A 14379-nucleotide genomic window follows, 5' to 3' on the forward strand; every position below is an offset into this window, starting at 1 on the left:
CTTCTGACACATGCTAATTCATCATCTAATATGCACTTTTTCATATAACTGCAGTATATATATATACCTTTTGAAATATTGTTTTTATAGCAATTGTATTTATCAGTTTCCTCCAATCCAGATTTTATCCATAAAAACAAGATAAAAACACTGCATCGAACATACAGAAATGTAAGTTTGAGGAGTAAAGGAGAGAAGAATTATGAAAGAGATCAAAACCTTTTGAGTGTGCAAAACCTGTGCACACATTTTGGTTCTCATATGCAAACACTTTCTTCCGCCTGACCTGTAAGCTTTTGTGGTTGAATGTAAGTATTATTATACCTACTTATAGACACTCGAAAACATAAAATACAATGCTTTTCAAAATGTACACTCTCACTGAGCAATCTTGGATAAGTATGTTTAATGTAAAACATGCACTTTTTAATTGTAATGAATATTCTTAATTGTTCAGACTGCAAGTTTGTATTTTGTGCAGTGAATAGCTGAAGTGGTAAACATTTTCCATTTGGAATTTTTGCCAATATCCAATTAAAAAAGCCTTCATTTCTGGGGTAGAGGTGGGGTAGAGGTGGGCTAGTGGTTCGTTCAAATGCCACATGTATAGAGGCTGTTGTCCTCAAAGCGCTGGCCCAGGTTAGAATCCAGCCTGTGGCTCCTCATCTGATGAAGTGCTGACATTACTGAGAATGATCAAACATATGGCAGCTAGAGCGACAAAGCTATATGAGCTACTCTTGCCTGTTTGAAAATTGAGGTAGAATTCAATACAGTAACTTAAGGAAATAAACATTGTGCACTGTCATTTTTACAGCTTGGTGAAACCTGTTTACAGCTGAAACACTAGTGTCTGATTTCCAGAAATGTCCTGTCTTAATTCATATATTTAGAACTTGTGTTTGGTACAGGATTATGGACATTTGTGTGATTCAGCTCCAGGACATCCACCAACACTTTCTGCAGACACTTTTCTTCCAAGGAGGTCATTTCACCTCAACACATACGCAGACAGGCAATTAGTCCTCCACAGTCTGCCTCCTATCAGGCTGAGGCAGATGACACCTCTCCAGTGTGAGGCGACAGTAATCTACATCTCCTAAACAGCTCTGTCAGCATCCATACAACCAATCACAAGTCCCCATCTCTCCAGCGTGTGAAAGTGTTGCGTGTACACGTGTATATCCGTGCTCCGCTAGGCCATTACAGAGGGTGTCGGCTTAGCAACTGTCACAAACACTTCACGGGCCACTCAAGAGGCAGAGAGCGGGGCACCTTCTGTGCTTACTTAAAACCCTGCGAAAACACACAAGCCAGAAACATCCCGTAAACTTTGAAAAACTGAAAGAGAAACAAAGAGGGAGGAGAGCGTTTGATAACAAGGCGAACTGCGATGCGTGAATCAGAATCGGTGTCAAGTTCATCTGGGCAAGCTTGTAATCCTCTTCTCCACCAACACAGAAAAAAAATCGACTAGAAGCGCAGAAGTTGCCACATCACAGTGTTCACGGGTAAAATGTGTCCTCTTCCCTGAGGTCTGTGGATGTTTATAAAGAGACTGATTAAGGACTTTGGTGTGTTTAGATCTCACAGGATGTATGTGAAGTTTGCATGTTTCAGTGACAGCCCCGACATGAAAGGCGATACTCGGTGTGCGAAGCCTTTTGCAGCATTGTGGACAATTTGTTAAATCACAGATCCGACACAAGCGTCTAATGATTTTCCAAGTTTTTGGACTTTAAAGAAATGAATTTACTGAATAAGACTTTGTGCACATTTGGTTTGGGAGGAGTTTTTAATGCGGTTTAAGACGTGCCCAGTCGTAAGAAAAAAGCCTTTCAGCATGCAGCTTGCAAAAATGAATAAATAATAAACAAAGGAGGCTTATATATTGCAGTAATTACAGTATGAATGCCTTTGTGACATTTGTTTTGATGTCTTTCCTTTTAATACATGATTAATGATATTTGACCTGTAAATATCAGAGTTAACCAAAATCAGTCCTTTAATTCTTAAATCAGAAGGTCTCCCTCTTGTGGACAAGTTGGAAAAAGGAGGGTTAAGAGTGAAGCAACATTATGGTTTAAAGAATAATAAAAGGACTTAATATGTTTATTTATAGTGTTCAGATGACATGCTACAGTATCAGACAGGATTCCAGCCCATTATACAGCATGTAATACAAAAGTAATGAAGAGAAAACAACATAAAGAAATAGATAGAGATAGGACCAATCCAATCTAATATCAGTATCAGTCCGATATTGGCGTAATTTACGTATCAGATATCAGACTGACTACAATCTCAATTTTAAGCCAATCAGACAGAACTTAAAGAAGTGTCCACAAATCATCTCCATGACGACGTTCAGACGAGATGGAATAGCTCCTCTTTACGATCAAAAGTATGGTTCTACTGCTTCCTGTTTGTATGTGAATCCAGCACAATGAAATGCCGGGTTTACTGCAGCTTTGTGTAGCCTCACACATGATACCAACAACAACAATAACATTATTAGTTATGATGTAAAAATATTGGACTCCGTGCATGTGTATCAGAATCAGATCAGAACTGAAAAAAATTGGATCAGTGAAATATAAATGCTTTTAAATATAAATATTTATATTAGAAGTACTAAAGTATACATTCTATGAAGTGCCTCCTTTCCTGAATTTTGAAGAGATAGTTAACATCAGCGTTAAGGCCTCATTATTTATCTTGTAATATAATAACATTTATATAACAATAACAACTTTCTTTTAACACATTATAATCATCAAAATCATTATTACAGCTTTGTTTTAATATGGTTTTATTTTTCTCTCTGTTTTGTCTTTGGTTTCCAATTTTAATCGTATGTTATGCACCTTTTTCTTTTTATCCCAGATTTAAAATGATGAATTTCTCATATTTTCACGGGAAAACTGAAGCTCATAAATCGTCCGCACTCTGATCAGCATGTATTTAATGTAAGATGCTACACAAGACAATTGATTATTATTATTTTGTTTTATTTTATCAAAGACATATTTATTTTTATATTTACATTTAACAACTGTAATTGGAAAGAATAATTCAGATAATTTATATCAAATAAACAAGTGCATATGGATATGCTTGTTTAGATAGGATTTGAATATTAGAGGCTTGTGTAGAGTTTTTTTTAATCACATTCATATTTATGTTCATAGTTTGTCATCTATGAGACTCTCTGTACAGCTGACTGTAACTAAACAAAATAGTGAAATAAAAGTTTTTAAAAAAGAGACTTCTAATGGATTATGGAGTCTGAACTTAACCAATATTGTTTCCATCTGCAAACGAATAAGATTATGATTTCATCTTCTGCACTGGCTGTCAATAACAGATAACACTACCTGCTCTCATGTTTATATGACCCCCTCTTGTGCTTTAGTTACACCTTTTATCAGAAACAAAAGCAGTATGAGGTTAAGTCTTCAGGCCTGACCTGAGAGGTAAAGAACTACACTTGAACAATTTCTGTTCATAACATGGTCAACACTGCCATCTAGTGGACAAACGTGTAAAATGCAATGTAGTGCAGCAGAAAACCGAAGGGTGTGTTCGAATAGTCCTTTATGGTAAGAGAGGATCCTGACTGAGTGAAACGACGTGGTAGTGTTGTTCCAACTCTCCAAATGAAATGTGAAGGAGCGCCGTGATCGTAGTGGATTTAAATGCATAATTTCAAATTAATCACAATAATGATTCATGAGGATAAAAACGAGAGGAGAGGAGGGTGAGCAGAGGAATATTCTCATCGTTAACCCATTGTTATGTTTTTCCAGCTACTTGGTATGTCCATACAGGTCCTGGTTCAGATAATGATCTGACCAGAGTTAGACTTTTGAAGAGTTAATGTTTACATTCTTTCTCAGACAATCAATCAATTGTAAGGACGGTCTATTGACATAAGTCTAAAAGTTCAATACCTGACCTGTGGACATGCATTAGTGGAGAGATGTCAGAGTGGGGCTGCTACACACTGCTACGCAGGGAGCGCAACAGAGCGGTTGGGGGTTCTGTGCCTTGCTCAAGGGCACCACGGCAGTACTCAGAAAGTGCCCTGGCACCCAATATTATGGTCTGCATCGGGACTTGAACCAGTGACCCTCCCGTTCCCAACACAAGTCCCTACACACTGAACTACTGCCGCCATGAAATCAAATTCAGGATCCATGTCTATTGGTAATGTTATTGTGACTTTAATAGCCTCGCTTGTTATCTTATAACGGAGGAAGAGATTGTATGACAAAACAATTGACACCTTTTCAGTGAGCTGCACATCCAAATTATTTGTTTCCTTGATATGTCATCATACTTGCCTGAAATATAATCCTTGGACTTTTTCTGTGTTTTATTTTGAAGGGTCAAAAAAGCCCTTTTTTGCGAAAAGTAGCAAAGTATTGCTCCATAGTGCGCACACATATCAGTTTAAACTTATCGTTAAATTGATCACAGGTCCAGGTAGAAAATGAACATGGTTGTAGTTTTATTTAAGTCTCTGTGAGTGTGTGACTTACAGAAACGCTCCAGACTTGCATCCCGTCAGTGTAGCCGATCATGAGGCAGAGAGGAGGCTCGCTCGTACCGTTGTGCATCTCCAGAAACTCTGGATTGCGGGCCGTGTCTGTGCAAACAGAAAGTGAGACATTCAGTGAACTTCAGCAAAAGGGTATGCTACATTATCAAACACTAGGACACTATGTATTGTATGTGTTTTAATGACTATCCTACCATCATAAATTATTTGATCCACTCTCTATTCTATGCATAAATACATTTACCATAAAAAAGATCTCTTTAAATTCTATTACATCATATTGTACTTCTTAGACCCGTTCAGACATGCAGATTACATCTTCTGGCTGAGCGCATGTGAGAACACAAATGGAAGGATTCTTCAACCCGACTTTATCTGGACTTTCTCCTGCTAGCCCACTTGTAACATTTCCACAAGAAGTTGGGGCAAACCAATGTGAGTGAGCGAGAGTGATGACGTTTATCCTATACTTGCACATAATAAAGCTGCTTTATTCTCTTGTCTGTCTCCCAGAATGTTCTTTTCCACATATCAGATTCATACTGTGAACACGTCCAATGTTACGTAACATTGATATGTAGGTAAAAACGAAGTCAGATTCGGCTGCTTCATTTACCATCTTGGATGCGTTGTAAACCTCACAATATGACTATTGTGTGTTTTGTTTCCTTGCGGTGGACATGTAAAGTGAAGTATACAGTAGCTTGATGCAGCATCATACCAAACCCAGAAACTGATATGTATGTCTGTTAGGCATGCAACAATTCTCAATAAAATATTGAACTGTTCGGTACGGCATCCACAGTTCAATACTGACTTGTGAACTGAGGTTTTTACGGTTTGGCGTTTAATTAGTTTCCGCGCATTGTATTTCTCTCTAAATTGGCTCTGCCTGTGTGTGCCTGTGTGCACCTGTGAGTCAGCGCGCAGGGATGAGGAATCCCCGCCAAGTGAGTGATCACCACGCGCTAAAGTTTGGTGACGCTGACAACAACATTACTTTTAGCATGGCGAGCAGTGAGGAGCAGCTACGACTTGAGGAGGCACCCCCGTCTTTAAAGTCAGCGGTGTGGGAACATTTCGCTTTCATTGTCCAGACTAATGACAAGGAAGAGAAAACGGTGAACAAAAAAATGACTGTCTGTAAACATTGTTTGACACGTATCGCCTACTTAAATGGAAACACTTCCAACATGACTTCCCATCTGCGGCGCCATCACCCAGCGATATCATTGTCTGGAAGCAGGGTGACCAAACAGGTAACACCATCATCCAAAATGCAACAGTCCCTCGCCAGTGCCTTCGTTCAGACATACCCCACTTGTTCAGAGAAACACAAAAAAATTACAAAGGCAGTGGGGGTATTCATCGCCAGGGATTTGCAGCCATTTTCGGTTGTTGGAGATGTGGGCTTCCGTCATCTTATAAATACGCTGGATCCACGTTACAAATTACCCTCTCACACATTTGTCCCCTGTATGAAAGTCATACAAGTGCCCATTTGGCACAGGAGTTAACAAATGCAATAAATATGTGGAAGTTGGAGAGGCCAAACACGTCACTCCCTGTAACCACAGATAATGCAGCCAATATCGTCAACGCGATCAGTGAAGCTGATGGACTGGGGCCACAGATTGGTTGCTTTGCGCACGTAATCAACCTTGCAGCCAAGAAAGCAATGTCAATCAACTCCGTGTCCCGTCTCCTGGGGAAGGTCAGAAAAATTTTGACTTTTTTTTCACAAAAGCACTACTGCCCACCACGTTTGGACTGTGAAGCAAGAGATGTTAAACTTGCCAAGACACAAGTTAATTCATGATGTCACAACTAGGTGGAATACAATACATGACATGTTGGAAAGATGCACAGAACAGCAGCCCGCCATCTACTCTGCCTTACTGGACAAAGGTCTGAAAACGTCTGTCAAGGACACAGCAATGTTGAATGATAGTGAGCAGAAACTTGCAGAAGCACTGATACTCAAACCACTGAAATCAGTGACAACTCTCATGAGCAGTGAAACAACCCCCACCATATCAATGATCCTTCCTCTTCTCAAATCCATGTCATCAGGAGGTGATGACAGTGCAACAGTCAAGGAAGCCAAAGCAGCCATAAGAAATGACCTGGAAAGGAGGTACATTGACCCTGATCTTCATGACTACCTCCAAAAGGCCACAGCCCTGGACCGCAGGTTTAAATCCCTGCCTTACCTTGATGACAACATTCGTGACAGGCTCTTCAGGAATCTCATCGATGAAATTCTGGAGCATGAACAGCAGGTATTATTTGATTACCATGTTTTTATTTTTAAAATGTGGTTTGATTGTTTTTACATATAATTAGATGTATTGTTGTCACTGATATTTTAACAATTGTAATATGTTATACACTGTAGTTGTGTAATTATATTAAAGGGCCATTCTCTTTGTAACACAGGGTCAAGCAAAGAGTCCTGTGCCATACCTAAGGGAAGAAAATACATCCTCTCCCCCTCCCAAGAAGAAGACTGCAATGTCAGAGCTTTTTGGGGAGCTCTTCAGAACAGAGGAACAGACAAGGCCCATTGCCCAGATCATTGAGGAGGAAGTCACCACATACAAGTTGGCAGACTGCATTCATGTGGATGCTGACCCATTCATGTGGTGGAAAACAAACAAATGCAAGTACCCCCATGTAGCAAAACTTGCACAACAACACCTCTGTGTCCAGGGAACCTCTGTTGCAAGTGAGAACATTTTCTCCACTGCAGGTGACATTGTAAGTGCAAATTGCTCTCGCCTTAATGCAGAGAATGTCGACAAGCTTATCTTTTTACAGAAGAACCTCAAAATAGAGGAATAGATAGCTGACCAAACTGATATTGCGCTTTACAATCTTAATGTAGGCCACTGAGTACAGGTTTATTTATTTAAAATGGCCAATTTAAGTTTACTGAAGTACAGGTTTGTTATTTGAAATGGTCAATTTAAGTTTACTGAAGTACATGTTTATTTATTTGAAATGGTCAATTTAAGTTTACTGAAGTACAGGTTTATTTATTTAAAATGGCCAATTTAAGTTTACTGAAGTACAGGTTTGTTATTTGAAATGGTCAATTTAAGTTTACTGAAGTACATGTTTATTTATTTGAAATGGTCAATTTAAGTTTACTGAAGTACTGTGACCAAAAAACAGAGGTACGTATTGAACCGTGGGCTGACTGTATTGTTGCATCCCTAATGTCTGTATATGTTATAGTAGTGCTGGGTGATGTGGACCAAAAATCACATCTGGATATTTTTAGCTGAATGAAGATACCCGAGATTGTTATCAATATTTTTTCGGTGTAAAGAAATAAGAAAAACAAAGTCAGTTCAAGGTCAAATTCACATGGGCCAAATCTCCCAGCTGCATACAGTAACATCAACATGTGCAAGAGAAATGACGTAAAACATTTTTATATAAAAAGGCTTCTTAATAAAAAAAAATACATAGATTCAAAATGTTCCTTTCCTGCATAACAAAATACATAAAGCTGTAGGTTTTATTTTTGTGTTTTGCTCAGAGAGGGAGAGAGGCGGAGCAGGGTGAAGAGACAGTGAGAGGAAAAAGAGGCAAACTAGCAGCTCTATGGAAGAAACAAAACATTATTTTAATGCAACATCAACTAGAACCCTGAAGGGACCTGTGTATGTCAAATGAAGTTGTTTTGACAGGTTAAGATTTACCATTGATGTCGGCTTTCTCAAATCGAACCCAAATGATTTTTTCCTTTTCATCAGTGGGTGGCGCTCCTGTGTATGCCTGAAGAGTGAAAAACACAAAAGACAGTCATAAAAAATGTTCACCAAAACAAGAGGATACATCAGCTCACCGCGACTTCACAGTGAATTTACTAGGGAGCCGGCAGGAAAAAGTCTGGGTAAAGTCGTACTGAAACATTTGAAAATTTCAGGTAGTTTTAAGGAGTTTTTTGCAAGTGTGAAAACAGCATGGGGTAAACCTCCTTTCTTGTGATAATAGAAATACAGTAGTTTTAAAACCAATAAACTGGCAAATTACAATGCACTTAGATGTGACTACAGTACACATGTGTACATAGCAATTGTGATGATTAAACTGTATACTGTGCAGCCCTACTTATTATTATTTTGTACATTTCAAGCATTTTGAAACGATGCACCTGTAACAAAAAAAAGATTGGCTTGTTGATTTTCCAGGAACTTTGGCGTTAAATGTTTTTTAGCCTTTGACTCAACCTCTGGCATAAAATGTATCTGAAAAAGTAACAATAGCTAGGTGGCATTAGAATACATGAAAACATGAATACGTCAAAACAGATGAATGAAGTTAATGCTGCTAATTAAATTACAATACAGAGTTGTTGTTACTCAGCGAGGTGCACCTGGCCTCAGTCCTTTAAAGCACAGTGCTAAGTTCAGGAGGGGAGAGGCTTTAAAGGTGTGGACTGCTGCATGGTGCCTCTCAGGGGTTATGTGCTGTCTCGTTGATTCAGTCCTTTGTTAAATATTTAGTCACTTTTGTGTCTTATTACTAACCCATCCTTTTGACATTGTTAAGCTGTCGTATGTGCTTTACTGGACAGATCAAATTGTGGGTTGTCGCTAGCCCCCATAGGGCTGCATTAAAACAGAACACAGTAACAAACTTGTGCTGTACTCACTCAATGCAGAATTGGGATATTAGGACACAAGCATACAACCACAGTTTGTGTGAGTGAATGAATGAAAGTAAAAAGGTACCTGGGGGACGACATCCTGCAGGAAGGTCACTACACTTTCCATGTAAGACTGCTCCCTGTGACAGCAAAGAGAGCATGTCAACTCTGATGATAATGCATTAAGAACAATTAAATGCACAATGAACAGTATATTTTTTTTGTGTTATGAAGAAAGAAGTTTGCAGATTGCAGTTCTTACGTAGCAGCTTGTGCTCGCACCAGAACCCCTCCAGCACAGCGGCTTGGTCTGCGTGGAGAGTCTGATGCCATGTCTTCTCTCTTTTGATCCTACAAAGGAAAAACAAAGCATTTTGACATGACAACAGCGTACAAGCAAAAAAACAAATTAAATTGTACCTGCTAACTCATGAAACTGACTGAGTATTTAAAGGTCGGTATAATAATCGATCTATTCTAAGAATCTATGATGTGGATGATGGGAAGAAGATGCTGGTATACTTTTGGCTTTATAAAGCCATGATTTAAGCACACTATGTTAACAAGTACTCTTATTTTATGGGGTACACCACTTCTAAAAAACATGAAGAAAACAATGTTTGGAGTGGTTTAGAAACTGTGTCATCAGTTAGTTTGTTAAGAAAACAGCGCTCAGACACTCATAGTTTACAATCCTCTCAGCTCTGTCTGTAGCACGTACAGTATGAACCCGAGTACCACAGCTGAACAGAAGATCTTACTTAAATTGTTTGCCATTATTTTGTCATTATAAGTTATTCCTTTAAGACAGCCTGACAGCACTCTGGTTACCTTTGCAAAGTCATATCAGAGCAAAATCAAAGAAGGAGCCACACAGAAACCAAACCAGTGACGTTTTCCTCTAAATCTGCATCTCTTATTACTTTAAAATAAATTCAAAATCATCACTTTGCGTTTCCTTAAAACGCCAAAAAATAAATAAATAACGTGAAAAAAGCAATCACATACTGACATGGATAATGCTAACTTGTTCAAATGTCCAGCTTTGACAGCAAAAAAAGCCAAACAAAGACTAGCAAATCCTTACATATGTGTAGCTGGAAGCAGAGAAAACTTTGCTATTCTAAGTTTTTCATAACCCCAAAAAGCCATGAGTTTACAAACTGTTGTTATGTTCCTTTTTTTCGCTGATAAACTGCTCAGTTTGTTCAAATTAAACCTTAAAAATGAATACAATGTATACTGTGTTTGAGACTGTAGTTCCTTGTACTAGTGTACTGATTGATTAATGTTTTCCACCCCAAATTCAACAATATGGAAACAGATTAGTACAGCATGTTCTCATCAGTAGTGGGGTTGATTTGGCGCCCTTATAACACCAATTTGATTTGCAGTTTGTCAGCAAGCAGCATGACTAGACCCAGATTATTGGTAAATAAATGGAACCAGGGAAATGCAACCATGTGCCATCAGATAGTTCACTTGTGAAACTTGTGAAAATGATTTCGTTGTCAGACAAACTCAAACATAAATGCCACACATTGGAATCACTCTGCATTTAAAGTTCACATTTTAAGAAACCCTGCTACCTTATGACATGAGGTTTTGATGAATTAAACCAGCTGTGATGCCAGATAAAGTTGTCATATCTGTCAGAGGAGTGTAATGAAGATGTTGCTATGAAGCTGGTGAAACATGTCGAGATGACAACAACAGTGTGGACAAAGCTACATGCAGTTTACATTGTTTACATGCTGATAGAGGAGCTTCTGTGCCTAACAACACACTGAGAGGCTTGGTTATCTTAGGTTTACTCAGCTAGCTTGCACAACTATCAGCCTGTGGACTAATGCGAGCAGCAATTGTGACAACTGCCAAGTCAACACAACACAGCCACTGGCTAACGGTGAAGTTATATTGATGCTAACTTCAGCTAGCTAGCATTAGCTGATAAAACTCCTCTGGCAGGAATAAAACGACACAGTTGTGGCCTTAAAGCGGGACTTTCGTGTGTCATGTTTCAGTCGGACATTACATTAAAGCGGTTGTATTTACGAACCGATTCGCTGAGCGCTGATGTGTCCTAAATGGACTTGTGTGTGATGGTCCGACGAGCTCTGCAAAAACGTCAAAACACAGACTAGATTTGCGGAACAGTGTTGTGTAATGGGCAACCAATTAGAACACAGAACGGTTTCGTTGAACCAATCAGGCAGCAGCAAGGGCGGGACTAATGACGACATCACATATTATCAGGGATGCAGTTAACAAAATAAAACATCCTGTGCTCAACATGAAACGCTGTAAATCATGCAAGTCTAACAATAATGTCAAGATACACTGTACGGTGGGGTCAGAACTTATCCAAAACAGTACCGGAAGCAAAACGCAAGAGGCTGCCAATAAAAAAAATGTTTTAAAACTTTTTTTGTTTTTTTTGTTTTCATTATCTCTCAGTTGACAAAATTGTTATTGACCATCACATTTCAGAAAAACAAAGAAGGATATTTTCGTATCCTTGAAGACAAAGTGTTGTGTTTGTAAAATGAAGTGTAGTACACTAATGAACCTTTATTCAGCAGAAACAAAAGTTTTCAGTGGGTGGTCCCGCTCTGATGTTTTTTTTTTTACTTTTGAGAGCTTGACTCGACTGAGCAAATTGCTTTTACTTACCTCAAGCAGAATCTCATTTTTATTTTAATCTACATAAATAGTTACATTTTTTAAGTACAATAGTATTCCATTCACTTTCAAAGTTGACATTCTCTTATCGAAACATTCCTGAGATTGTTGACATTATCATATAGTGCCCAGCTGCCTTTATCACTCGGTTTCTGTCTCTTAAAGTCGCACTGGTTTAGCTAAATTTAAAATATTGAATAGGACTAAAATATCAAAGTGTCTCAATACATTTTGGAGCAGAATTTACCTTTAATTTTCTGCTGGAGATTCTCATGACATCAGTCAGGGACATGAGGAACAAGAATCCATTAAAAGATCGTTGTCACCTGTCATAGATTTTTCAAAATAAAGTATTGAATATGACTAAAATATCAAAGTGTCTCTATGCAATTTGAGCAGACTTTACATTTATTATCTCAAAAACTATACAGTAAAATCTGCTGAAAATCCTCATGAACACTGCCAGGGACACGAGGAACAAGAATACATTGAAAGTTTATTGTCAGCTGTCACAGATTTTTCAAAATGAAATATTGAATATGACCAAAATATCAAAGTTCTCATTGAAATTTAAGGAAAATTAAACTTGAAAAACCTCAAAACTATCAAATAAAACAGACTTAAAATTTAAAGGGCTATTAAAATAGTTGTAACTACATTTTCATTTTATTTTCATTTCAAATTCAATAACAAGTTTTCAAAATACGCGGCCGCATAACTCCTTTTTGGGTGCTCCAAGCACCCGTACCGTAATTCCTCGTATAGATGCGCATCATATTTCAAGCGGCGGCTGGCTTGACCGGGGTTTTGCAAAAGACGGCTCACAGTCAGTGGCAGCCTTCATAAGATCTGTTTCCTCCAGGGGTTTCTGCACTGGTTTATTTAATCGTGATTATTCGTTAAATTTTAATAGTTAATCCAGATTAATCACGTTTCAATTCACATGTTTGAAATGCTATTATTTAGGCTTATTTTGAAATCGTGTCCTGTCTTAAACTGAGAGTCCTTTACGTGCTGTTTTTATTTTAAAATAGAGAAAGGCCCCCCAGTAGACTTAATAACAGAAACATCAAAAAACACTGGACAGCGCCCGTGGTTCGATCCCAGGGAGGGATGGAGAGCAGCTATTTCTACAGGAGAAAATGTGTTCGAAGTAACCACTGAGCTAAACCAGTGCAGAAACTATTGGAGGAAACAGAGCTTATAAAGTCTGACACTGACTGGGCTGTTTGACATCAGTTTGGGATGCCTAACCACTTCCTGTTTCTGTGTTTAACTTCCTGTCCTAACCTTCCATCTACCAGAAGCTCCTTACTTTATTCTCTTCTCTATGAACCAGATCCCAGCTGTCTTTATCACCTCTGTTTCTGTCTCTTGAAGTCGCACTGGTTTAGCTCAGTGGGTACTTCGAACACATTTTCTCCTGTAGAAAAACTGCTCTCCATCCCTCCCTGGGATTGAACCATGGGTGCTGTCCAGTGTTTTTACTGCCCTGTGACTGTTCATGTTCACTGAGGAGCAGTGTATCAGCTTCAGTCTGAATCTGCTGGGTCATTTTTCTACCTTGTCTCTGCAGTCTGTTCCAGTTCATTAATGCAATATAAATGTCCTACCTGTATTTAGTCTTTCTACCTGAGCAGTAGGCAACAAATATTTCTCTCTTTAAACTGAACAGATTTTTATACTGCAGACATCACACTTCTGTCCCTGTGATATATTTATACCTCTTTAAAAACTCTGTGTTGTAGTAATGGTTCAGGATGAAACTGAAGAGCTGCTTCGATCGATGACATTAAATCAACTCATGTTACCTTTATTTTGTAGTTTGTCACCTTTTGTGTTGTCAAACAAAGACTGTCAAATGATTTAAATGTTTAATAATAATTACTCGTTACATTTTAATAGTTAATCTCAATTAATCACATTTTAATTCACATGTTTGAAATGCTATTATTTTGGCTTTTATTTTAGAATCTTGTCCTGTCTTAAACTGAGAGTCCTTTACTTGCTGTGTGCTTTTATTTTGAAATAAAGTAAGGCCCCCCTAGTAGACTTAATAACAGAAACATCAAAATACACTGGACAGCGCCCATGGTTTGATCCCAGGGAGGGATGGAGAGCAGTATTTCTACAGGAGAAAATTTGTTCGAAGTAACCACTGAGCTAAACCAGTGCAGAAACTGCTGGAGGAAACAGAGCTTATAACGTCTGACACTGACTGGTCTGTACAGCAGACAGGTGAACTACACGCTGCTGTAAAGAAACTATTTCACACAGATTCAGACTGAAGCTGATACACTGCTCCTCAGTGAACATGAACAGTCACAGGGTGGTAAAAACACTGGACAGCACCCATGGTTCGATCCCAGGGAGGGATGGAGAGCAGTTTTTCTACATGAGAAAATGTGTGCGAAGTAACCACTGAGCTAAACCAGTGCGACTTCAAGAGACAGAAGCAGAGGTGATAAAGACA

At 38.6% G+C, this 14379-nt stretch overlaps 1 protein-coding gene across 3 annotated transcripts in view; it reads right to left on the minus strand.

Annotated features, from left to right (window-relative positions):
• bcas3 (BCAS3 microtubule associated cell migration factor) overlaps positions 1-11370 on the minus strand; it is a 337447-nt gene extending 326077 nt beyond the window's left edge. For all 3 annotated transcript variants that reach the window (XM_061046080.1, XM_061046078.1, XM_061046081.1), the window contains exons 1-5: positions 11284-11370; positions 9487-9575; positions 9310-9364; positions 8275-8350; positions 4545-4651 (exon numbers count right to left, since the gene is read on the minus strand). In XM_061046080.1, coding sequence (XP_060902063.1) covers positions 4545-4651; positions 8275-8350; positions 9310-9364; positions 9487-9557 — 309 coding nt within the window. In that variant the 5' untranslated portion in view covers positions 9558-9575; positions 11284-11370. The remainder of the gene's footprint in view (positions 1-4544; positions 4652-8274; positions 8351-9309; positions 9365-9486; positions 9576-11283) is intronic.
• Between the last annotated feature and the right edge of the window lie 3009 nt (positions 11371-14379).

This window comes from Labrus mixtus, chromosome 9, assembly GCF_963584025.1.
Source record: "Labrus mixtus chromosome 9, fLabMix1.1, whole genome shotgun sequence".
Taxonomy (NCBI): Eukaryota; Metazoa; Chordata; class Actinopteri; order Labriformes; family Labridae; genus Labrus; species Labrus mixtus.